This window comes from Psammomys obesus, unplaced genomic scaffold (assembly GCF_907164565.1).
Source record: "Psammomys obesus unplaced genomic scaffold, mPsaObe1.curated_primary_1811, whole genome shotgun sequence".
Taxonomy (NCBI): domain Eukaryota; kingdom Metazoa; phylum Chordata; class Mammalia; order Rodentia; family Muridae; genus Psammomys; species Psammomys obesus.
This window is the reverse complement of record NW_026595472.1, coordinates 45,281-67,301: the sequence shown is the minus strand read 5'-3', so window position 1 is coordinate 67,301 and position 22,021 is coordinate 45,281. Positions and strand designations below refer to the sequence as shown.

Below are 22,021 nucleotides of genomic sequence, written 5' to 3'. Positions count from 1 at the left end.
TCTCTCCTTCCACCGCGTGGGTTCCAGGGACTGACTGAACTCAGATGGTCAGGCTTGACAGCAAGTGCCTTTGTTACCTGCTGTGTCATCGTCTTTAAAGTTTCTGTTAAATTCCTTTATTTTTGCATTTTTAGGCCCATGAGATGGCTCGATAGGTAAATCCTGCAGACCTGATCTTGACTCCCAAGGTCCCCTCGGTAGAAGGTGAAAATCAACTGTTGCAAGTTATCCTTTGTTCTCCATATATGTGCCATAGTCTTCATACATACACCCATACTCTTGAGAGCGAGTGTGCAAACACACAAATAAACAAATGGAATAAAATTTTCTGTAAGAATTGTTGAGACAGGGCCTTCTTATGCACTCTTGGCTAGGTACTCACTATGTAACTCAGGCTAGTCTTGAAGCCATGGCAATCCTCTTGCCTTGTTCCTCTGTACACTGACATTACAGGCATTTTTTCTGTTTGGCTAAATTTTTTGTCTGACATAGTTTTTTGAGACGGGATGTCTCTCTTTCTTTACGTAGCCTGGGCTGTTCAGGACCTCTCTAGGTCAGGTTTGCCTTGAACTTGGTCTAGATCTCTTAGAGATCCGTCCACCTGCCTCTGTCTCTAGGACAAAAGGCATATGCCAGCATGTGCAGCTCTCTGATGTTTTAATCTGACAATATTTCTACCTCGAGACAAGGCCCAACTGGCAGCTATGAACAGTGTGTAGTTAACAATAAAATCAGCATGACATTACCGGTCTCCCAGCCAGCAGGGCAAACACGCGCAGTCGTTCACCCTGGATGAAGCAGTCAGCCTGGAGCTGATGCCAATCGGCTAGCTGCATGGTGAGCAGCTCCCGGACTGACTGGCTACCCACCAACTGAGACAGAAGAAGGGCAAGACGATGGTCACCTAGAAGAGAAACACAAGTTTTCTGCTGAGGGTTAAGGATCCACCACCCTGATGAAACACAGATTACTATCCTCTTCCAGGCCTTTGGGGGAGAGATATCCGTGTTAAAATGCTGATGCTCTCTTCTTGAGCAGAAGAAAAGTGTATCTGCAAAGGACCCTAACCTAAAAGGGTACCCAGCATGTAGCAGATTTTCTATCCCTGGTAACCCCTATCCAAGTATCACACATTCACAGAATGGGGTAAAGTCAGCTGGGCGGAGCAGAGCAGGCCTTTCCTCCTAGCACTCACTCCACAGGTAAAGGTAGGCGGGCTACACACAAACTCTGTAACAACAATGACTGCTAGGAACACTTGATTATAGCTGCTATCATTTTTTTGTTTGTTTGTTTGTTTGGGTTTTTTGTTTTGTTTTGAGACAAGGTTTCTCTGTGCAGCCTTGGCTGTCCTGGACTCACTCTGTAGTAGATCAGGCTGGCCTCAAATTCATAGAGATCTGCCTGCCTCTGTCTCCCTGAATGCTGACATTAAAGGTGTGTGCCACCATGCCTGGCTCTTTTTTTTTTTTTTTTTTAGGTAACTATCTTTGACAAGCAAGGGTACTCACCACTATGTTAATGAGGACAACTTGGACACCAAGTTAAGCTGTTTACATGTATGTTGCCCTGTGTCACACCTTCCAGTATATTTTACATATCACAAAGATAACAGATCACACACTGAAATGCTTACAGTGCCTAAGTCTCAGAATTTCACGGACTTGGTCCTACTGTTTTATGCTTACCTGTATTTTCTGATTTTACTACAAATGCATATAACAAGTCCAACACAATTTTAGTTAAATAAACAGTATTTAAGGTTCCATAGCATTGTTTAGGAGAACAAGACTTGGTCTCTAGAAGAACCAACCATCTTTCTTGTATATAGTTAGAAGGAAAATTGTACTGAAGGTGGAAGGACAGTCTGTGGGAAGTAGGTAGTGGAGCAAAGGATCTCATCCCTACCTGACTGCTGTGCGAGAGAACAGGCCTCGCTAATCCTACTGCCCGTGAGGTAGCTGAAGACAGCCTCTATGGGACTGTCTCTTCGGGTTAAGGAAACTTCTTCTTCAATTTGTGGGGCAGCAGTTTGGGACAGCCAGTGGGAAAAAGCTCTTCTGCGCTCCAGAATCTGAATGTATTCAGTGGGCTCCTCCAGCTGGTTGTCAAGCTCCTTCAGGTGGCCCCACAGGGCTTCACATAATGTCCATGTCAGGCTCCAGTGCTTCACAACTAAGAAGACACAAAAAGCAATGCTATAATGTACTACCAAAAGCACTCCTTCAAGACTGTGAGCTCACTACTCCCAACTTGTAAGCTGCACAAGTACAAGGTCTATTTGCTCACTCTGTGTGCTACATAACAAATGTAACCCAATGTTCCCGGAAAAGAAATTCCCGCCCAATTATGGCTATTAGCTGTGACGGTCAAGAAATCAATTTGATCAAATTCTACCATAAACTGCTGTGTGTATGAGTGTGTTATGTCTGTCTGTACACCATCATGTGTGTGCGTGCCTGGGGCCCACAGAGGTTAGTTCCAAGGGAACTAATGTCTTCCTCCAACCTCTGTGGGCTCCAGGCACACACATGCTGTACAAGCAGACATAAACAAGCACAACTGGAATTACAGATGGTTGTAAGCCTTAAGTAGGTGCTAGGAATCATTTAACATCTGCACCTCCCTCCCTGACAACAGCAGCGGATTGATTTAGCTGGCTGGTTTCTGCCTTCTGGTAGAAATACAGCAACTGCTGGGGCTGCTGTCCCGCAAGCTGACCTCTGACATCTGAGTGGCACATATGCCACCGTACATGCACAGCACATGCCAGTAATAGTGATAAAGGCAAACAACAATGCACATCCGACACCACAGTTAGAAACCCAAAATTCCAATATAGAACACCAAGCACTGTTATTAAAGGGCTCCCTTTCACTTACTCTCCATGTTTCTACTATTACTTTTTAAATCCAATTAAAGGCATTTAAGTCAATATAATTTTAAGAGGGGGAATAATACTCCCCCCCCCATAAAGATGATTTACAAACACATAGTTAAATATCTTGAAACAAAAGGAATATAGGCTAGAGATATGGTTCAGAGGTTAAGAGCACTGGCTGCTCTTCCAGAGGTCCTGAGTTCAATTCCCAGCAACCACATTGTGGGTCACAGCCATCTATAATGAGATCTGATGCCCTCTTCTGTTGTGCAGGCACACTGTATATATAAAAACTATTTAAATGAAAAGAAATGGAATACAATTAGAAAAATCCAAGGCATTTAACTAGCTGTAGTTCTATGAGGAAGTATATATACATTACAAGGCATAAGAGTGATTTACAAAGGGTAACTTAATTTCTTTCTAGTCCCAGGTAAGCTGCAGAAATGTGTAAGCACATAACCAGGAGGAAGCATGTCCTCCTAACACACACCACTATTAACCTGACTCATGGCACACAGGTTAGCAGCATAGCGCATACTCACTTTGTACTTCCAGTAACTCTCTGGGTGCGTTCTTAACCCAATCTGCATAATCATGAATTACTGAAACGCCGTGATTGGGGACAATGAGAGGACACAGCTCGTCTACATGGACAGTGCTATGTTTTAATTTGAGCTCCAGCGGTGTCTGGTATAACTGCAGATCTTCATCCAGCTTCTTTTGTCTTAAGCCAAGTTTTTCCAAATGAACTTTGAATGGGGATTCAGATAGACTAGAAGAAACAACAGAGGAGTCAGTAAATACACAGCTGAAAATTTCCACGACTAACCTTTGTTTCTTTTCTGACTTCCAACAGAATAAAAAGTGTTTCTCTGCAATGTTTGTTTTTTGGGTTTCATGTAGCTGGTCTTGAACATGTAATGAAGGATCACATTGAATCTTTCATCTTCCTGCCTCTATTTCCCAAAGTGATGGGAATGGAACCTTGGGTTTCGTGCATTCTGTACAGTCTACCAACTGAGCTATATTCACAGCCCTCAGAGCTTAATTCTATGCGTATAATAATTTTTCAGGATTTGTTTTTCTGTTAAGTGTCACATGTGCATGTTGTGGTCAGGGCAGATAATGCCTGTGGAATCCAGAAGTAGGTGTCAGATACCCTGGAGTGAAAGTTACAGGAGGTTGTGTGCTGCCCAGTGTGGGTGCTGGGAACCAAACTTGGGTTCTCTGCAAGAATAGGAAATATTCTTAGCCACTTAGTTATTTTTACAGCCTCAGCGTCTTAAAACTTCTTCTTCTTATCCCCCCACCAAGACAGAAGGTTTCTCTGTTTTAGCCCTGGTTGTCCTGGAACTCACTTTGTCGATCAGGCTGGCCCGGCTCAGAGAGATCCACCCGCTTCTGCCTCTTGAGTGCTGGGATTAAAGGTGTTTGCTACTACCACCCAGCAGCTTCTTAAATCTTAAAAAGACTTATGAGGTCTATTAAAATAGTAAGAACTGTTTATATAGTCCTAACCTTGCTATGTAGCCAAGAAAAACCACAAATTTCCCATTCTCCAGCCTTCACCTCCCAAGTGTACACCACTCCACATGGCCAGATTCTAAATGATTTCTTTGTTTGCATCTGCTTTAAATTGAAGTGCTAGAGATTCAAGCCAGGGTCTTGCCATGTTCGGCAAGTGCTGGTCTATCTACGAGGATATACCCCAGCACTTGAGTTTCTAGGCTAGGTTCTTGCTGTACAGCTGAGGTCAGCCTCCAACTTGTGATCCCTTTTGCCTGTCTTGAGTGCCGGGATAAGAGGTATGTGCCACCATGCGCAGGACAGGCTCTAAATTCAGATGAGCACGAAGTCCAACCTTGACACAATTTTTAAAACTGGTATTAGTAATCTCTAGAATATGACAATTCCATACTCTAGAATCGATTACTAAATTTAGAATGGATTTTGCCAACTGAGATTCAAGACACTGATGATTTTATTTTTCTAAACCAACTTCAAAAATTAGTAATCATATTCATTTAATATACAGTAAATGTACACAAACTTCTTAGTATTATAAAAATACGTAAGAAAATTGTACATATTTTGTACAAACTCAATACATTTGGCAATTAGAAGACTTAACTGTAAGGACTATATAGGAACATGTATGAAACTGTGTATACAACATACATGAAATACTCAGACCTGGGCTAATAAATGTATATGGAAGAATGAAAAAGCAGGGTGCTGACAATAGGTTTCCTGGTAACAGAACAGCTCCTGGTTGCAACGTTGCTATTCCCCAGAAGCATCAAAAAACAGAACTCACGATTTAACAGCTACTGGATTGGGCAGAAATCCGTATTCCATGGAGTCAGCGACCTGATGATTTTCTAGTTCACGAGAGCCGTGCAGCTGCTCTCCACTGTTAGCAAGAGTCCAGTTGGGGCCCCAGCCGACCCGAAACGAGCGTCCCATGAACAGGGCCATGTCCATCAAGAGTTTCCCCTTGCCATATGTGACAGACTTCTCAAGAGGGACTAGACCTGGTTGCCTGCGAATTCCCACGGTTTTTAGCTGAACCTCAGGAGCTGGGCTGGGCACGGTGAACACAGTGGCCAGGGGCAGAGGAACAGACCAGGGGGATGTGGACGGGACATTCATTAGCGATGATGCTCTGGGAGTGCGACATTCTTGCATGGAGGCACTTGGTGAGAGAAAAGCTCCACTTGCAAGTTTTGACTGCAGCAACCCACCAACTGAAACATGGAAGAAAAGACTGTAAGCATCACGGTTTGTCTCTTCAATAACAATAAAAATCACGAAGGATGAAAATATTCAGTCAGATTCTACAATAGCTACCTGTTTTCTGAGACATGGTCACTATGTAGTTTATAACCCAGAATTCACTCTGAAGACCAGGCCAGAATAAAACCCAGAGAGCCACCACACTCTTCTTCCCGAGTGTTGGGGTGAAAGGTGTACACCACACCTGGCCACAGTAATTAGCTCCACCACCACAGGTAGGGTTTTACTGTGTAGCCCTGGCTGTCTTGGAACTTTGTACACCAGGCTTGGCCTTGAACTCAAGAGATCCACCTGCCCCTGCCTTCCTAGTGCTGGAATTAATGGATTGCGCCACAGTATTTTCTTTTAAAAATAGGCTTTACTTTAAATTACGTGTATGTGTGTGGGTGTGTCAACATGACTGCAGCTGCCTATGGATGCCAGGTTTCTAATCCTCTTGGAACTGGAGTTACAGGTGGTTGTGAGCTGCCTGATGTGCGTGCTGGGAATTAAACTTGGATCCTCTTTAGGAGTAGTACAAGCTCTCTACCACTTAGCCCATAATAATTACTTTTTCAGTTACAAAATCAAAACAGAATTTTAATCATTTTATAAAGAAAAAACAAAAACAAGAATCCTTGAAGATTATGATGTTAATAACAACATTAATTTTTTTAATAAAAGCCCATTGTTGTACATGTAATTTTTAGGGGTTCTGCTAAAGAAATCCATTCAGCTTAGAAGAAGACATGTGGAAGTAGGAGCCATGCACTCTGGAGGCAGAGGCAGGTGGATCTTGAGTTTAAGGCCAGCCTGGTCTACAAAGCGGGTTCAGGACAGCCAAAGGCTCCACAGCGGAAGCCTGTCTTGCCTGGGAGCGGGGGCAGATGTAACTTTGACAGTTTTCTGGCAAACAGCACGCTTTATACTGTACCTATGGAGCGGGACTTTGCTGAGTGGGAGGCTGAGATGGGGAGTCTAGGAGAGCAGATTTCTTGTACAGTATCTCCTTTGGAAGGGAAGTGACTGAAGCGCTGGTCCATGGCATCTACATCTTCTTCATCAACAAGCAGTGACGCTTTCATGATCTATGGAATGAGTATTTCCCACAAACAAAAAAAACCATAAAAAAAAATGCAGTTTATACAAACCAAAAAATACTGTCTCTTTTAAGCCTGTGCCAAGAACATTTTTGTGACCAACACACTACTTCAGTCTGAAAGACTGAAGTCATGTGATTCTCTCCCATGTATTCACTGTGTTCCGGCACACATTAATTTATTTGCTAAGTAAATGATTTTAAAGTCAAACCTAAGCCAAAGGCAAAAAAAAAAAAAAAAAAAAAAAGGCTGACACTAGAGCAAGAGGGAGAGCAACTAAACATGTATTACCATGTTTCTAAAATTTCTAAGCTTGAAACCTTAAAACTACTCGATAAAGTAGACAAGGTGAAATTTAGGCAAACACTGCTAGTAGTTACTAATGACTTGTTTCAAGTCAGGGCAGCGCAGTTATGAAGCTTGGCTGAGAAAACTGGTCTACACAGAGACCGCCTTCTCACTATCCACGTAAGGGTTCCTTGCTGGCCAGGAAAACGAGGCCTGTGACACTGGCTTACTTCTTTTTCCTTTCCCTTTATACTGAACTCTTGAGTGAATGACCAAAGCAGAGCTGTGATGTTTTACAAGAGATTAAATATTAGTGCAGCTCAGCCACGGCAGGGCTTCACCTGTAGAACATGCGGGTTAATGCCCAGCGAAGATGCAATGTGTGTTGAGGCTGACACAGGCTCCTGGTCCTCAGGCGCACTCTCTTCCAACACAGAGTCCGCAAGTGGCTCCTGAGTGATGTCCACCATGTCACTGTCCAGCTCCACAACTCGTCCTAACTGCTCCACTTCTGGGCTCTGGCTCTATAGATAGCAAAAACAGAGACGCAAGAGTAAAGAGCCAAACGAAGTAACGGTGACCACATTAACTTCACTATGAATGCATACAGAAATACCATACTCTGCATGTTCTAAGAGATGAAAGCAGGTTTGTTAAAGAGAATTTAACAAAATGGTTCATGGACCATCCTTTTGGGATTATCATGAGCCAGAGCTGAGTACCTGAGTCAATGGTCAAACAGTGGTCTCTTTAGAAACAAAGACACCACCTTACCTCCCTTTGTCAGCAACTATAATTCCTGATTTGCACAGGATCACCCCGCCCTCTCAATGACTTGTGGTCGGAAATGATTGGGAAGAGGAAAAAGGCATGATTATAAAGAATGTTAGGTAGGTAGGCACTCTTCCAAATTCTATCTTAGTTCACAAATGATTCCATTGTTCTGAGTTTCTTCTGCTTGCACATAAGTACATGCACCCTCATGTGTCCAGTGCTAGAAGAGGTTGGAAGACAGTCTTAAGATTCCCTAGGCCTGGAGATATAGATGGCTATGAGCTACTATGTGGGTGCTGGGATCCGAATCTGGCTCTCTCCAGACAGTTGATTTTTTGGGATAGATTTTCTGTGTAGTCCAGGCTGTCCTTGAACTCAGAGATCTGCCTGCCTCTGCGTTCCAAGCACTGGGATTAAAGGTGTGAACCACCACTGCCTGGCTATAAATACGTTTCTAGTTAATAGTTTTAGTTCTGGAATTTAATCTGGGTGACTAGAGTCAGCTTTGTTCTCTATGTCCAGTTTTATATGAGATATGGAATGTCCACACTTAATTTCCCTAAAAGGATAAGCAAGCAACAATATTAAGGAAAATTCCAATCTAGAAATAACCTTTTTATGTTTTTTTAAAAAAATCAAGTTACATTTACATTTATAAAGCAATCCTACAGATCTAATCACGACAAAGAGTTACTGACAGTCTAAGGAGATGGCTCAGTAAGAACCATCTGTTGAGTGTAAGGGCCTGAGTCAGCCACTATGGGCACAAACAGGAGGCTCTCTGCAGCTTGCTGGCCAGCAACACTAGCCAATTGGTGAGCTCCAGGTTCCGTGAGAAAGCCTTTCCTCACAGATCTAAGGTGAACAGATAGAAGTTGACACCATTTTCAACCCTCAGTTTCTACACACCTGTACACACACCGCCTACAGTAAAAGGCTAATGTTTATAAAATCAAAGTACACTATAAATTAACATCTTCCATACAAATTTGTTACATTATGCCCAACACTAGAGCCTATACTGTGTGAAAAGTGACTGTAACAACTCATAAAACAAAAGGCACTATCAACCATTTTTATCAAGCTATAATTTTTATATATCATCCTGCACAATGGCTGATTTTTCTTGAGTGTTTAAGTTTCCTATTTTATGCTACCTTTTAAATGGATGCTGTTATATAGTAAGTCTTTTTAAGACAGGGTTTCAAGCCACTTAAAAAAATAAGGTTTTCAGGGGCTGGCAATAGCACTAGCGGATCTCACAGAGGGCTCAGGTTTGATTCCCAGCACCCACATGGAACCTAACAATGGCCTATAAATCAAGCCCCAAGAGATCCAATGTCCCTTTCTGGCCTCTAAGGGTAATGCACACAAAAGGTGCACAGACACAGAAGCAGGCAAAACATCTATAAATAAAAATACTTAAATAGTTTTGCACCTTTATTTACCTTGGAGACAGTGCCTCACCAGTAATGCCTTGCTGTCCTTGAACACATTCTGCTGTCTCAGCCTCCCCAGTGCTGAGGCATTACAGTTAGACGACACTAAAATATTAGCTAAGAAATTTCAACAAAAAGAAATCTTAGCAGGCCAGACACTTCTTAAAGGCCAGTTTTCAGAAGTCAGAACAATAAAAAAGCTGTAAACTGAGGATGAGTGAGGAAAAAACGAGTTCCTGAGAGGTCTGTGGGAACGAAAGGTGTTTATTGGAAAAAGTTGAATAGGCATCATCTTAATACCCTTTTCTACAGTGCAATCTCTTGAAGACAGGATATATCTTGCTTCTTTCTAAATAGAGGCACAATGCATTATAAATATTACTACAGAAAGTATCTATAAAATGAGAATCTGAAAAACCAAGGGTAGAGTTCATAATTGAAAACCTTTCTTGATTCAAGTAAGGTTTATTTTTCACATCAAAATTATCTACTGTCAATTAACACTGTCAGTGCTTTCAAATATGAACTCTCTTAATTCTGAAGGGAAGGTGGGATAACTCAAGGTGTCTTGTTTTGTTTTCCAAAAGGGGGTTTCTCTATGTAACAGAACCTGGCTGTCCTGGAACTCACAGAAGTCCTCCTACCTCTGCCTCCTGAGTTCTGGGATTAAAGGTGGGCACCACCATTCTCAGCCTTTTAAGGTCTTCTTAAAATAATAATAATAAAATAATAAATTACTACTTCAAGACTAGATTTTTTTCCCCCCCAAAACAGGGTTTCCCTGTGAAGCCTTGGCTGCCTTGGAACTCACTCTGTAGACCAGGCCTCAAACTCAAAGAGGCTGCCTCTGCCTCCCACCTGCTAGGGGTAAAGGCATGTGCGACTACTGGCCTGGACCAAGACCAGATTTTTCTATAGTTCATATTATCCTTTCATCTAATTATTTTACTTCAATATGACTACTACTGTTGATTACCTCCAACTTGTCTAACTGTAAAGAATATTTTCATGCAGTTTTGTTGTGAGAAAACTAGCTGACAATTCTGTGTTCTCTTAAAAAAAAAATTACACATGAGTTTCAAAGGCTCATGTTTTGTACATATACACTAATGGATATTCTGCATGAGTGGTAAGGCTTAATTATATTTAAATTAAGAAAATCAACATGCCTAATAATATCTGAAATAAAATTGTGGCTATATAATTAAACACACAAACATACATACAAACACACATAGTGTGTTAATAACTGGGTCAATTTAGAATAGTGTCTTTTTATTTCAAGTCACAGCATATACAAATCTTATCTCCTAAATCTTGATATCTTTTTTCCTGAAAAACAAAAACAAAAAAAACCCCACAAAAAACAAACCCAACAACAACAACAACAACAACAATAACTTTTAAAATTGGGTTAGAGAGATGGCTAAGCAGTTAAGAGCACTCGCTGCTCTTGCAGAAGACCCCAGGCTTGTTTTCCAGTATCCAAATGGTAGCTCACACCCTTACAAAACACAAGTTTCAGGCGATATGATGCTTTCTTCTAACTTGAATAGGCACCAGGAACGCAACGGGCACACATATACACATGCAGACAAAATACTCACTCTTAATTGTTTTTTTTTACATTTCTTTGAATGAATTTACTGACTGAACATGAGGATTCTGTATATGCTAACTATCTTGACTTATTGTTAATGAATTCAGATTTATTTCAACCACAAGGCTGGGATAAAAGCTACATCTACACCTACCTGAGTGTCAAAGGTTTCATGTCTTAGTTTCAAAACCAACCCATACATCTCCTTCAGCTGCGGAGCATTATTAAAGATTCAGTATATGGGAACCCAATATACATAGAACTGAAGTGATAGCTGATCTAGGAAGACAAGCTCTCCAGATTATTGATGCAATCAGCCAGAAATGAAATCTCAAACTAGGTGCTTGAAACTAATAAAATTACAGAAAAAGTATTTCCCATAGTAGCTTTAATTTACCTGCAATGGAAGATTATGTGTAACATTTTTTTTTCTTGCCTAAAAGCTACCGAAGATCATACAAAAATGTGGTCTGGTTGTTTAGTCACACCTGCTTTTTTGGGCAAAGGCAAGGCTTATGGACCATCTGAAAACAGGAAACTAAGACTACTGGGCAAAAAGCTGTGCTGTATAAATGTGACCTTTAAAGTAAAATACAAACTTTTCTAAACAGCTCAAGATATGACAACCTTCTGTCTTTTTTTCTAATATTCTTTTTCGTTGCAGTCTTTGATATACTGTGTGTGTGTGTTTCCTCCGTCAGATATCATAACACCTTACGGAAATTAGCCTCTCCAAGAACCAAGTAGTGTAATAAAAACTTTGGCTCAAGAATGAAAAGAATGAGCTGTTCTCAGTTCATTCAGATAGTTCAGGTAGTTTACCTGTGCCAAGAAAAGCAAAGGATCTTTGCAACTAATACTAACAATTAATTCAGCCACTGGCAATTTCTATCTCCCTCAAAAGTCACCAGGGAACAGGAAGGAACGCTCCAGAGTGCTGTCTGTCCAGTGTTGCTGTCTAACAAAAACAAAGTCTTCACAATTCACGTAAACACGTATTTCTCACTTCTGCTCACCATCCATTAACTTCTTGAAACCACACAGTTGAGTACCCTACTCACTGTGTTCTATTTGTCCAATTTGAGTCCTTACCAGAGCTCTCTTGGCTACAGCCTGTTTTGAGGTATCTTATGCTCTCTGTTTTCAATTAGCTCTTGCCTACAAAACTGTCAGGAATTTAGATTTTTTTAATAAGTGTTTGGTTCTGGTGATTAAAGCTGACTATCAACTGCCAATATCAAATCCAGTATCACAAAAATTTGTTCTGGGTTTCTCTGTGTAGCCCTGGCTGTCCTAGACTCACTTTGTAGACCAGGCTGGCCTTGAACTCACAGAGATCCACCTGCCTCTGCCTCCCCAAGTCCATCGATATCTTTAACACTTTACATTTTTACCAACAGGGAAAAAGAGACCATGATTTTGCTCTCAGAAAAGACTGGGGGGGAGGGGAAAGACCACTGGAAAGAATAATCTGGGCTAGGTAGCTCAAGCAGGCCTGAAACTTTCTATGTAGATCTGGGCAGCCTCAAACTTAGGTATCTGACTTCTTCTGCCTAAGTCACTTACAGATTTATTAGCAGTGAATATGAAACTTTTAAGTCAAACGTTCCAACTTCCACATTTATCATACCCCCCCTTCCACCCTGTAACACAAACATCAACATACACGATTCTCCAGGAAGTGCCTCCCCAGAAGTTATTTAATAAACCATAAAATCACACATTTAAGCAGCCAAAGGAATTATAGCATGGAAAATCCCAAAGGTCCTGCTTTTAGCAGCTGAGAGGTAGAGGGTGTTACAAAGTCCCATAAACAACTCTTCTTTGAAGGAGTATGTTAGTTAAAAATATCGCTTTAACTTGATTGAATATAAACAATATCCAAATTAAAGTCAATCTCTTTAGCAGTAGTCATTTAAAGAAACAACCTGATATTTAATTTACAAGCCTCTCCCCATTAAGGACAAAAGGTTTATGTTGGTTTAACAATACTGAAAAAGTATAATACATAAATAATTGTAATAAACAATGCGGTCCCTATTCTTTCCAAGCTAAATAATTTACTTGCTTTTAAAAATTATGTATTTTCACAAAGATTATTAAAATACAGCATTATAGGTTTACCTGAAGTATAAGCAAACAACTTGAGAAAATGGAATTAAACTCTTGCAGAAAGCTAATCTGGCTTTTAAAAAGTGATGGAGGTAAAATAACAAGATCAGACTGTACATCATGAAATCAATAAAAGAATGATTTACTTTGTATCAACCCTACACAAGCAAAATGCTATCTCAAGGCGATCAATGATCAAAAAATTACAAGTCCAAATGAGAGAAATGGAAAATTACAATCTGTAGAATGATCCAAAAAGAGAATTCTTTCAATCTTGAGTAAAAAATAGCAGCCTGCACCACTGTGCCCTCCCTTGTACTTAGTTCCAAGGGTTGCACAGCTGCAAAGCTACATGACTGCTTTGGCTTCTTTATCACAGCTCCATTCACATTCACTGCCCTTCTCTACCTGAGGTGGAGGTGCAGGTTTGCCATTAAGAGTCATCTGGAAAGTGGCTGCCTGGCCTGCAGGGGGTAAAGGGGCAGTCTTCAACTTCTTTGAAGTAGTTTTGGGTGGGTGCTCCTCCTCCTCTTCATCAGAATCCTGAAGGCCATATTTAGAAAAATGGGAGACCTAAGAAAAAAGAAAGCCAGCAAAAAAGTCAACTTTTAACAGTGATTATTTACCTTTGAAAAAAGACAAAGGGAGAGATATTAAAATAGTCAAAGCAGGGGAGAGATAGCCCAGAAGTACTGGCTGTTCTTCTAGGAGAAGCCACATGGCAGCTCATAACTGTCTACAACTCTAGTTCCAAGGAACCCAATGCCCTATTCTGGCTTCCAAAGCATAGCACACAAAAACAAACAAATAAATAAATAACTAAATTTCAAATGATTAAACTAAAAGAAAATGTTAAGTAAAGGTCAGTACAATGATTTTGACATCATTCAGTCCACATAATAGTTGCTCAAAATTCGATGAACATATGCAATATAAACTATATTACAATAAGCTGGGCATGGTGACACAATGTGAGTCCCACCAGAAAGGAGGCAGAGACATGGGAGATTCAAGGCCAGCCAGGTCTACAAAGTGAGTTCCAGGACAGCCAGAGCATAACAGAGAAACGCTGTCTTGAAAATAAAAAATATATTTATATAAAATATTCACTCATTCATCCATACTTAAAATCTATCTCTCTCCCCCTACCCATATCCATCATTCATCCTTAAAATGCAATCATTCAGGCCTGAAGAGCTGGCTCAGTGGTTAAGAGCACTTGTAGTCACAAAGGACCTGTGTTTGATTCCCAGCAACCACATGGAGGTTCACCACCTCCTTGGGTACTAGGCATTCATGTGGTTCACAGATGTGCATGGAAAACACTCACCTACATAAGATAGCAAAAATAAAGAAAAAAAAAAAAAATTGGCGGCTGGAGCAATGGCTCAGTGGTCAAGAGCACTGGCTGTTCTTCCAGAGGTCCTGAGTTCAATTCCCAGCAACCACATGGCTGCTCATTACCATCTATACTGAGATCTGATGACCTCTTCTGTTGTGTAGACATATAGGAAGGCAGAGCACTCATATGCATAAATAAAACAAAAAATACATAAAATCCAATCACCCATGAGTTCTGACATATACTACCTGTTTGCTACCTACACAGAGCCTTCAACCAGCTAAATCATCAACCAACCTAGAAGAAGAAACTATTGGGTAAGATTATTCAGAATAAGTAAGCAGCCGACCATGACATTTTCCAAAGTATTTGAAAGAAAAAAAAAATGACAGTCAGGGTCCGTAAGACAGGTTTTGATCTCCCGGACTCACATGGTACAGAGAACCAACCTCCCCTAGGTTGTCTTTTAACATCCCTGTGACATTTCTGTACCCACACATTTGCACACGAACACAAACAGCTAGGGAGCTGCCTCATTTGGTTAAGTGTCTGCCATGTAATCATGAGTACCTGAGTTCAGACCCCTCCCCCCCAAAAAAAAAAAACAAGAAGAAGATGGGCAAGGCCACCAAAACTATAATAACTATAATCCCAGCACTGGAGAGGCAGGGGCAGTTTTGGGTTCTTGGAGCTAGGTAGCCAGCTGAATTAGGGACCTCCAGATTCAGTGAGAGAGTATTGCAGACAGTAAGCTGAACTAGGTATAGTAGGCCTTTTAATGCCAACATTATGAGTTCTCTCAGGCAGTTCTCTGAGTTCATGGACAGCCTATTCTACAAAATAAGCTGCAAGTCAGGCATGGTTACATAGTGAAACTATGCCTCAAACATAAATAAATGCATGAATAAAAAGAAGAGCAACAGAGGAAGATACCTGACATTGACGGCACCATTACATCAACTTTTAAGGAAGACAAAGATTTCTGATAAGTTCATTTCGTGACTCCAAACATTAGAACTGAGTTAATTAACTATACCTTAAACACCCAAGAACCAGTTTCAGGCCGGTACTCCTTGAACTGGGCCCCCTGCTTCCTTGAGACTGCTTCCAATCTCCCCTCATAGTTGATATCAGCAAGTCGATCTGGACTCTTTATTAAACACCGGGATGTTTTATCTGTTGGCCAAACTCCATCCAACGTAACTTCAGCCTTCCTATAAATTATAAACAGGTAAAATGTAAATACGTTATACTTATAAACAGAAATGTAGCCATTATGGAAGCTAGAGTCTTTCTCTGAAAGACTAATGGGCAGCTACAATTGTGACCCAGCCACCCTAGCCCTCGTTATATATTTGAAGAACCCCCAAGCATACAAAGGTACTTCCACATTTGTTTATTGCTATACTGTTCACAATGGCCAAGATATGGTACAACCTAGATTTATCAATTTATCTATTCACCATTGGATGAACAGATAAAAGAAGTGGTATATACACATTTTTTTTTCAACAGTAAAAAAAAAAAAAAAAAAAAAAAAATCATGACACTTATAGGAAACAGAGATCATTATATTAACGTAACGCAACATAAGCCAAACTCAAAGACAAATATTCCATGTTTTCTCTCATATACAGAATCTCAATTTAATACATGTATGCACATAGGCAGGCACACAGAGTACATAGGTCATGAAACTAAAAAGGGGACCACAATAGGAGAGGAAGAATCTTAAGGGAGAAGAGAAAAACAGAAGACAAAAGAATTCATGTAACATGAAAACAGAAGAAAGGATAGAAACCAGCAAGAAGGCAGTGTGAGCAAGAAATAATTTGTATAAAAACAGCACAATGAAATCCCAGCACTCTGCATGATACCTGACTGAATGAAAATCTGGATACGAGAACGAAAACAGAGACACCACTTTTGGCAGTAACATATACGTAGCTAGGCATAGTGGCCCATGTCATTAACCCTAGCACAGGGGAGGCCAAGGCAGATGGCTCTCTGTGAGTTCAAGGCCAGCCTGGTCTACAAAGTGAGTCTAGGACAGCCAAGGCTACACAGAGAAACCCCATCTCAAAAATACCAAAACCAAAACCAAACAAAAACAACAACAAAACTAAACAAGACTTACTAGAGATCCAACTAACACCACTGTCAATAGCAAAGATAGGTCTGAGGCTGGGTGTGGACGTTTATGCCCTGTGATTCCAGCACTCAGGAGAGATGATGCAGAGGCCAGTCTGCAGAGGCCAGTCTCGTCCACAAAGCAAGTTCAGGGTCAGCCTGGGTTACAGAGTGAGACACCACTTCAACAAAGAAACAAACAAACAAACCAAGGGGGAGAGGGAGGCTGAAGATGGCTCAATGGTTAAGATCACTGGCTACTCTTATTTATTCATTCATTCATTCATTCATTCATTTATTTATTTATTTATTTGAAGGGCTTCACTTTTTTATTCTTTATGTACACTGGGTAGACAGTCTTGAATAATCCATTAGTCCAATTAACGAAGCCTATTTCCTTTGAGTACTGACAGAAACACTGAAGTCACATATTCAGCCTATATTTCTGGATCAGACCGTGGCAGTTAGAATAGACCAGGGAGGAGCAAGAACCCTGGCCAAACTTCTGAGGGTGACTCCTGTGAGCTGCTGGTGACCCATCTTGCCTTCAGACAGCCAAGGAGAAAAGGGCCACTCTTACAAAAGACTTGGGTTCAGTTCTTGGAACCCAGATGTCATCTCATAACCATCTGTAATTTTAGTTTCAGGGTATCCAGAAACCATTCTTGGGGCACTGCATGCATATGGTACAAAGACATATATGTAGTCAAAACATTCATACACATAAAATAAAAATAAATTTAAACAAACAAAACTAAATTAACAGCAACAAGAGGAAGCAATTTCTTAGAAGTATTCTGCAGGTATTTCAAAACTTGAGTCTTAGAGTTGGAAATGGCTCAATAATTAAGAATGCAAACTGCAGGGGCTTAAAAAAAAAAAGAGGGGGTGTAATGGTTAAGAGCACTGGCTACTATTCCAGAGGACCTGGGTTTGCTTCTCAGCCCTCACATGGTACCTTAAAATGGTTTGTAATTTCAGTTCCAGGGATCTCTCCCCCTCTTCTAACCTGAGAACACCAGGCAAGAGTGTAGTGTACAGACGTATGCATGGCTAAAACACCCCCACACATAACAATTTAAAAATAAAACAATTTTTAAGGCTCCCAGCATCCACATGGAGCAGCTCACAACTGCCTGTAACTCCAGATCCAGAGGGATGCAATGCCTCTTGCCTCCTCAGGGACATGCATTCACATGAGTATACATGCACAAACTCAAAAGCACACACAGCTACATAGTTAAAAATAATATTAAAAAAATGAGTTTTGTCTCCTAAATACTTAAGAAGTTAAGAACAAAGCATCACTTCTATCTAACTAACTAGTTCTAGAGTCAGACTCCACTAAATACTTAAGAAGTTAAGAACAAAGCATCACTTCTATCTAACTAGTTCTAGAGTCAGACTGCACTAAATACTTAAGAAGTTAAGAACAAAGTGTCACTTCTGTCTAACTAACTAGTTCTAGAGTCAGACTGCATTCATCTCAAGTGTAACAGTGCTATCAGTTATTCATAGTCTGCCTTGCATGTCCCAGATATGTCACACCCGGAATAACAACCAGTGTAACAGCTACTGGGCTGGAGATGCAGCGTACTCCAGCCTGCCTAGATGACCATCTTGAGTCCACAAGAAACAAAAACAATACTTGATTAGCTTTTAATCACTTATCATTTTGTTTATAGGTGTTGCGCATGCTAAAAATAGCAGTGAAAATGATGTAGCAGTCATAATGCATCTTCTATCAACAGCATGGCTTCCACCCAGGACAGGGGTTTGCATATGGTTATGTAGACTACTTTACGGTGGCCAGTTAGTTCAGTACTGTTAAGAAAAATCACTTTTGGGCAGGGCCAAAGCCATCCTGCCAAAGAAGCAGAAGCCAAAAGTAGTGCTGGAGATGAAATGCAGGGCCTCACACAAGCTAAGCACATGTTCTACACCTGGCCCTCTGTTCTGCTTTAAAACAACCATGAAATAATGTTCGTCTGTGTGTGTGTGTGTGTGTGTGTGTGTGTGTGTAAGCATGCACGTGCAAAGGCACCATGGTGTTCATGTTCAGGTCAGAGGACGACTTGTATGAGTTTGTCCCCTCTCATTTCACAAGGCAGGTCCCAAGGACTGAATTTAGGGTAATCAGACTTAGCAGCAGGCTACCTTTAACCACTAAACCGACTCAGACTCTGTCTCATTTTACTGGACACTCTATCCTAGTCCTGTCATGGTAATAAAAGTTACGTTAAAAAAGTATTAATACTGTCGTATAATCTTTCTCCACGAGACTCCTGTAAATCTGAAACTCTGTCCATTTGCTACGGTTTGAACATGATGTGTGCACTCCCTAAGCTTCATGTGCTAAAATAAAATCCTCATTGTGAAGCAGTAAAACAATGCACACTTGTACTTTTGGGAAGAAATTTGGACTAGAAAGAATCACTACAGTGGAGCCCTCATAACTGAATCCCACTGGCTTTTTAAGGACAGAAGCAGGCAGTTAGTTACACATTTATACCTGTACTTCCTGTCTCCTGACATGTGGTACCCTATACTTCCTCGGGACTGGCAAAAATACCATCAACAAATGTAGCTGCTTGACCTTGGACCCTCCAAACAAGTGTCCTTTACTGATGACTCACTCAATCTGTGAATTGTGTTACTGGCAATGGAAAATTAATGTATCACTAATTCCCCATTTCTCTTTCGCTGTAGCTCTTTGTCACCATCATTCTACTTCATTTCTATCAATCTGACTTACTCAACTGTGAGTAGAAAAATACACTATCTTCTTGTGATTGTTTATTTCACTTAGTATAACGTCAAGGTTCATCCAGGCTAAATGCCTCAGAATTTCCTTCCATTTTCTAGTTCTGGTTTTTGGAGACAGGTACCTGTTATACAGACCCAAGCAGAATGCAAATCATAAAATCTAGGCTAGCTTTAGGAACTTTGATTCCGAATTACCTTCGTTGGTAATGGAGTAATTCCACATAGGCACATGCCACACTTTGAACTGTCAACAATTAAATACAACCCATGAACAAAGATGTAAAATATTTCATGATCACACTGTCAATCATTTTTAAATATTATTTTATGTGTAGGGTATTTTGCATGTATGCATGCATGTACTCCATTGAGTGTGATATATGTATGTATGTACGTATTGTATTCCATGTATGTATCTGGTGTCCAGAGGCCAGAAGAGATTGGAATCTCCTAGGACCAGAGAGCTACAAACAGTCGTGTGTTGCTGGGAACACGAATCCAGGTCCTCTAAGAGCAGCGAGTGCTTAACACTGAGCCATCTCTCCAGCCTTCCCCTCGACTCCCACCTCCAAACAAGGTCTGTACTGGAGTTGTGCAAATGTGAATGCAACCACCCAAAGCTCTAAGTCATTCAGAGAAGGATGGACACAGTGGTACACGACTGTAATTACAGCACTCTGGAGGCTGAAGCAGTACTGCCACGAATCAAGCCAGGCTAGGGTCCAAGGCATATGGGGGCTACAGTGTGAGACCTTGTCCACCCTCCAACCCACCTCAAGAAACACATGGCAATAAAATGCCTAAAACAAAAGTTAAGTTTTAAACTAAAAATGTTAAATATGCCAGCAGCACAAGAGAAACAAGAGGAAACAGAAAAACAAAACCCCGCTCTGGAGCTGGCACTCAATGGTAGATTGATTTTAAACACGTATGAGGCCCTGGTTTAATCCCTAGCTCTGAAAAGCAAAACTGAACAATGGCAAGAGAAAATGCCCAGCATTGAAGTTTCTGAAATTAGCACCTGGACATGTCACCACTAGAGAACAGCTAACAACAAGCCCTAAAGTCACAGTGCATCGTTACCACTTACACTTTCAAATAAAAGTAGACAAACAGTAATATATCTTACAGCCACAGGGTTAACAGAGAAAAATTCCAATTAGCTGGGTATTTTCTATATGTAAATAAATCCATACCTATTTAGCCCTTCACCCACAGGTGGCTTCTGGTTATCGTCTACGTAGACAATAACTTCTTTCCTTCGGATATGCACAATATCATCCAAATTAAGATTTGTCAAATTAACATCTCCTTCAAAATAGATTGAGCCATACCCTAAAATTCAGAGCAAATGGTTAAAATAGAGCCTTCATGAAGGAGCAAAGGCCTCTTTTAATCTGTAGTGATTAGCAAGGACGAGGATGCAACCTCTAATATCAGTATTTTAAACCTTCCAGAAATTCATGGAATTCCTTTTAGCAGTCAAGAATTAGAAGTCCTGCCTCCTAAATATGGCAAGAACGGGGAAGAGGAATGGCATTACATTGTATCAGATGGTAACACCTCTAGCTTACATTTCTACTCTCTTCAAATGTGCCCAAGTATCTGCAGGGCTGCTCTCTGTGAACAACTTGGTTCCCAGTCTGCTACGTAAATTAAAATACCTGAGCCCATGTAAAATACAGCATCACAAAGTTAAGTTTATTAAAAAAAAATCTAACAATTTAATAGAATGAAATCAAACCAAAGTATTAATCAAACTTAGTATACCTTCAAGTTTCAGTAATTATGAGAGAGTATAATGAGATAAGAGAGTACCAGACCCAAATAGGTCTGTCTAAGGCCCAAATTCTACATGTCTCTAGTCTGCTGTGCTTTGTTACTTGTCAATGTTTCTATTATTCCAAATACAGGAAAAAACACCCTAAAATCAGGAGTACCCTTCATTATAAGCAATGTGCAATCTCTGAGTTACTGTACCCCTCCACACACTCTTACCTTTACGACCAATGGTAAAGTCAGAAACAATGCATTCTCCCTTTTCATTGGTAATTTTAGCAAGGTCATCCATGGATGGAATAGTATAGTAACCAACTTTTGTGAGAACAATGCCTATGAACAAAAGGAAAAAAAGATTGTGATTATCCTTGGGTACAACAGTTCTCAGCAGTACTCATTTTACCTTCATATATATTTGTTTTTTCTATGAAACAAACTGGTTTTTTTTGCTTTGATTTTTGTTGAGAAAGGTTCTCCTGCATCAGTCTGGTCCTAAATTTACTACGAAGGTATAAGACCTTGAGCTTCTGGGTCTCTTGCCTCTACCTACTGAGCACTAAGCTTGGGGTGCAGAGGCAGAAGGCTCTCTCTAAGTGCGGGGAAAGCATAAGTAAGACCCTGACTCCACACCCCAAATATAAAAACAAAAACATTTTAACTTTAATGAAGTCTACCTAACTTTGCTTAACCTAAAATTTGTAGATTTTATTTACCATAGAGCCCTCTTCTTTTTTTTTGAGATTTCCCTATGTAGCCTTGGCTGCCTGGACTCACTCTGTAGGCCAGGCTGGCTCAAACGCGCAAAGACCTGCCTGCCTCTGCCTCCCGAGTGCCCGTACGATACACTATGGCCAGGTCTTCCTAATAAGCGACCAACTGGAATTCACAGTTAGGTAGACAGGACAGGCTCTAAGGTTTTAGGAGCAGGCTCTTCTGACCACATCATTCTAATTAAGCTATCTCAGAAGTATTAAAAAAGATGTGACCTGACCTGCTGGATGTACATGATAAAAGATGTGACCTGACCTGCTG

At 40.7% G+C, this 22,021-nt stretch overlaps 1 protein-coding gene across 4 annotated transcripts in view; it reads right to left on the bottom strand.

Moving 5' to 3' along the window:
* Positions 1 to 746: 746 nt before the first annotated feature.
* LOC129685762 (nuclear pore complex protein Nup98-Nup96) overlaps positions 747 to 22,021 on the bottom strand; it is a gene marked incomplete at its 3' end in the record, with an annotated part of 60,565 nt that continues 39,290 nt past the window's right edge. For all 4 annotated transcript variants that reach the window (XM_055619264.1, XM_055619266.1, XM_055619265.1 and 1 more), the window contains 10 exon segments: positions 747 to 904; positions 1,909 to 2,175; positions 3,427 to 3,656; positions 5,202 to 5,631; positions 6,594 to 6,747; positions 7,389 to 7,571; positions 13,381 to 13,545; positions 15,351 to 15,528; positions 20,407 to 20,545; positions 21,209 to 21,322. In XM_055619264.1, coding sequence (XP_055475239.1) covers positions 747 to 904; positions 1,909 to 2,175; positions 3,427 to 3,656; positions 5,202 to 5,631; positions 6,594 to 6,747; positions 7,389 to 7,571; positions 13,381 to 13,545; positions 15,351 to 15,528; positions 20,407 to 20,545; positions 21,209 to 21,322 — 2,018 coding nt within the window.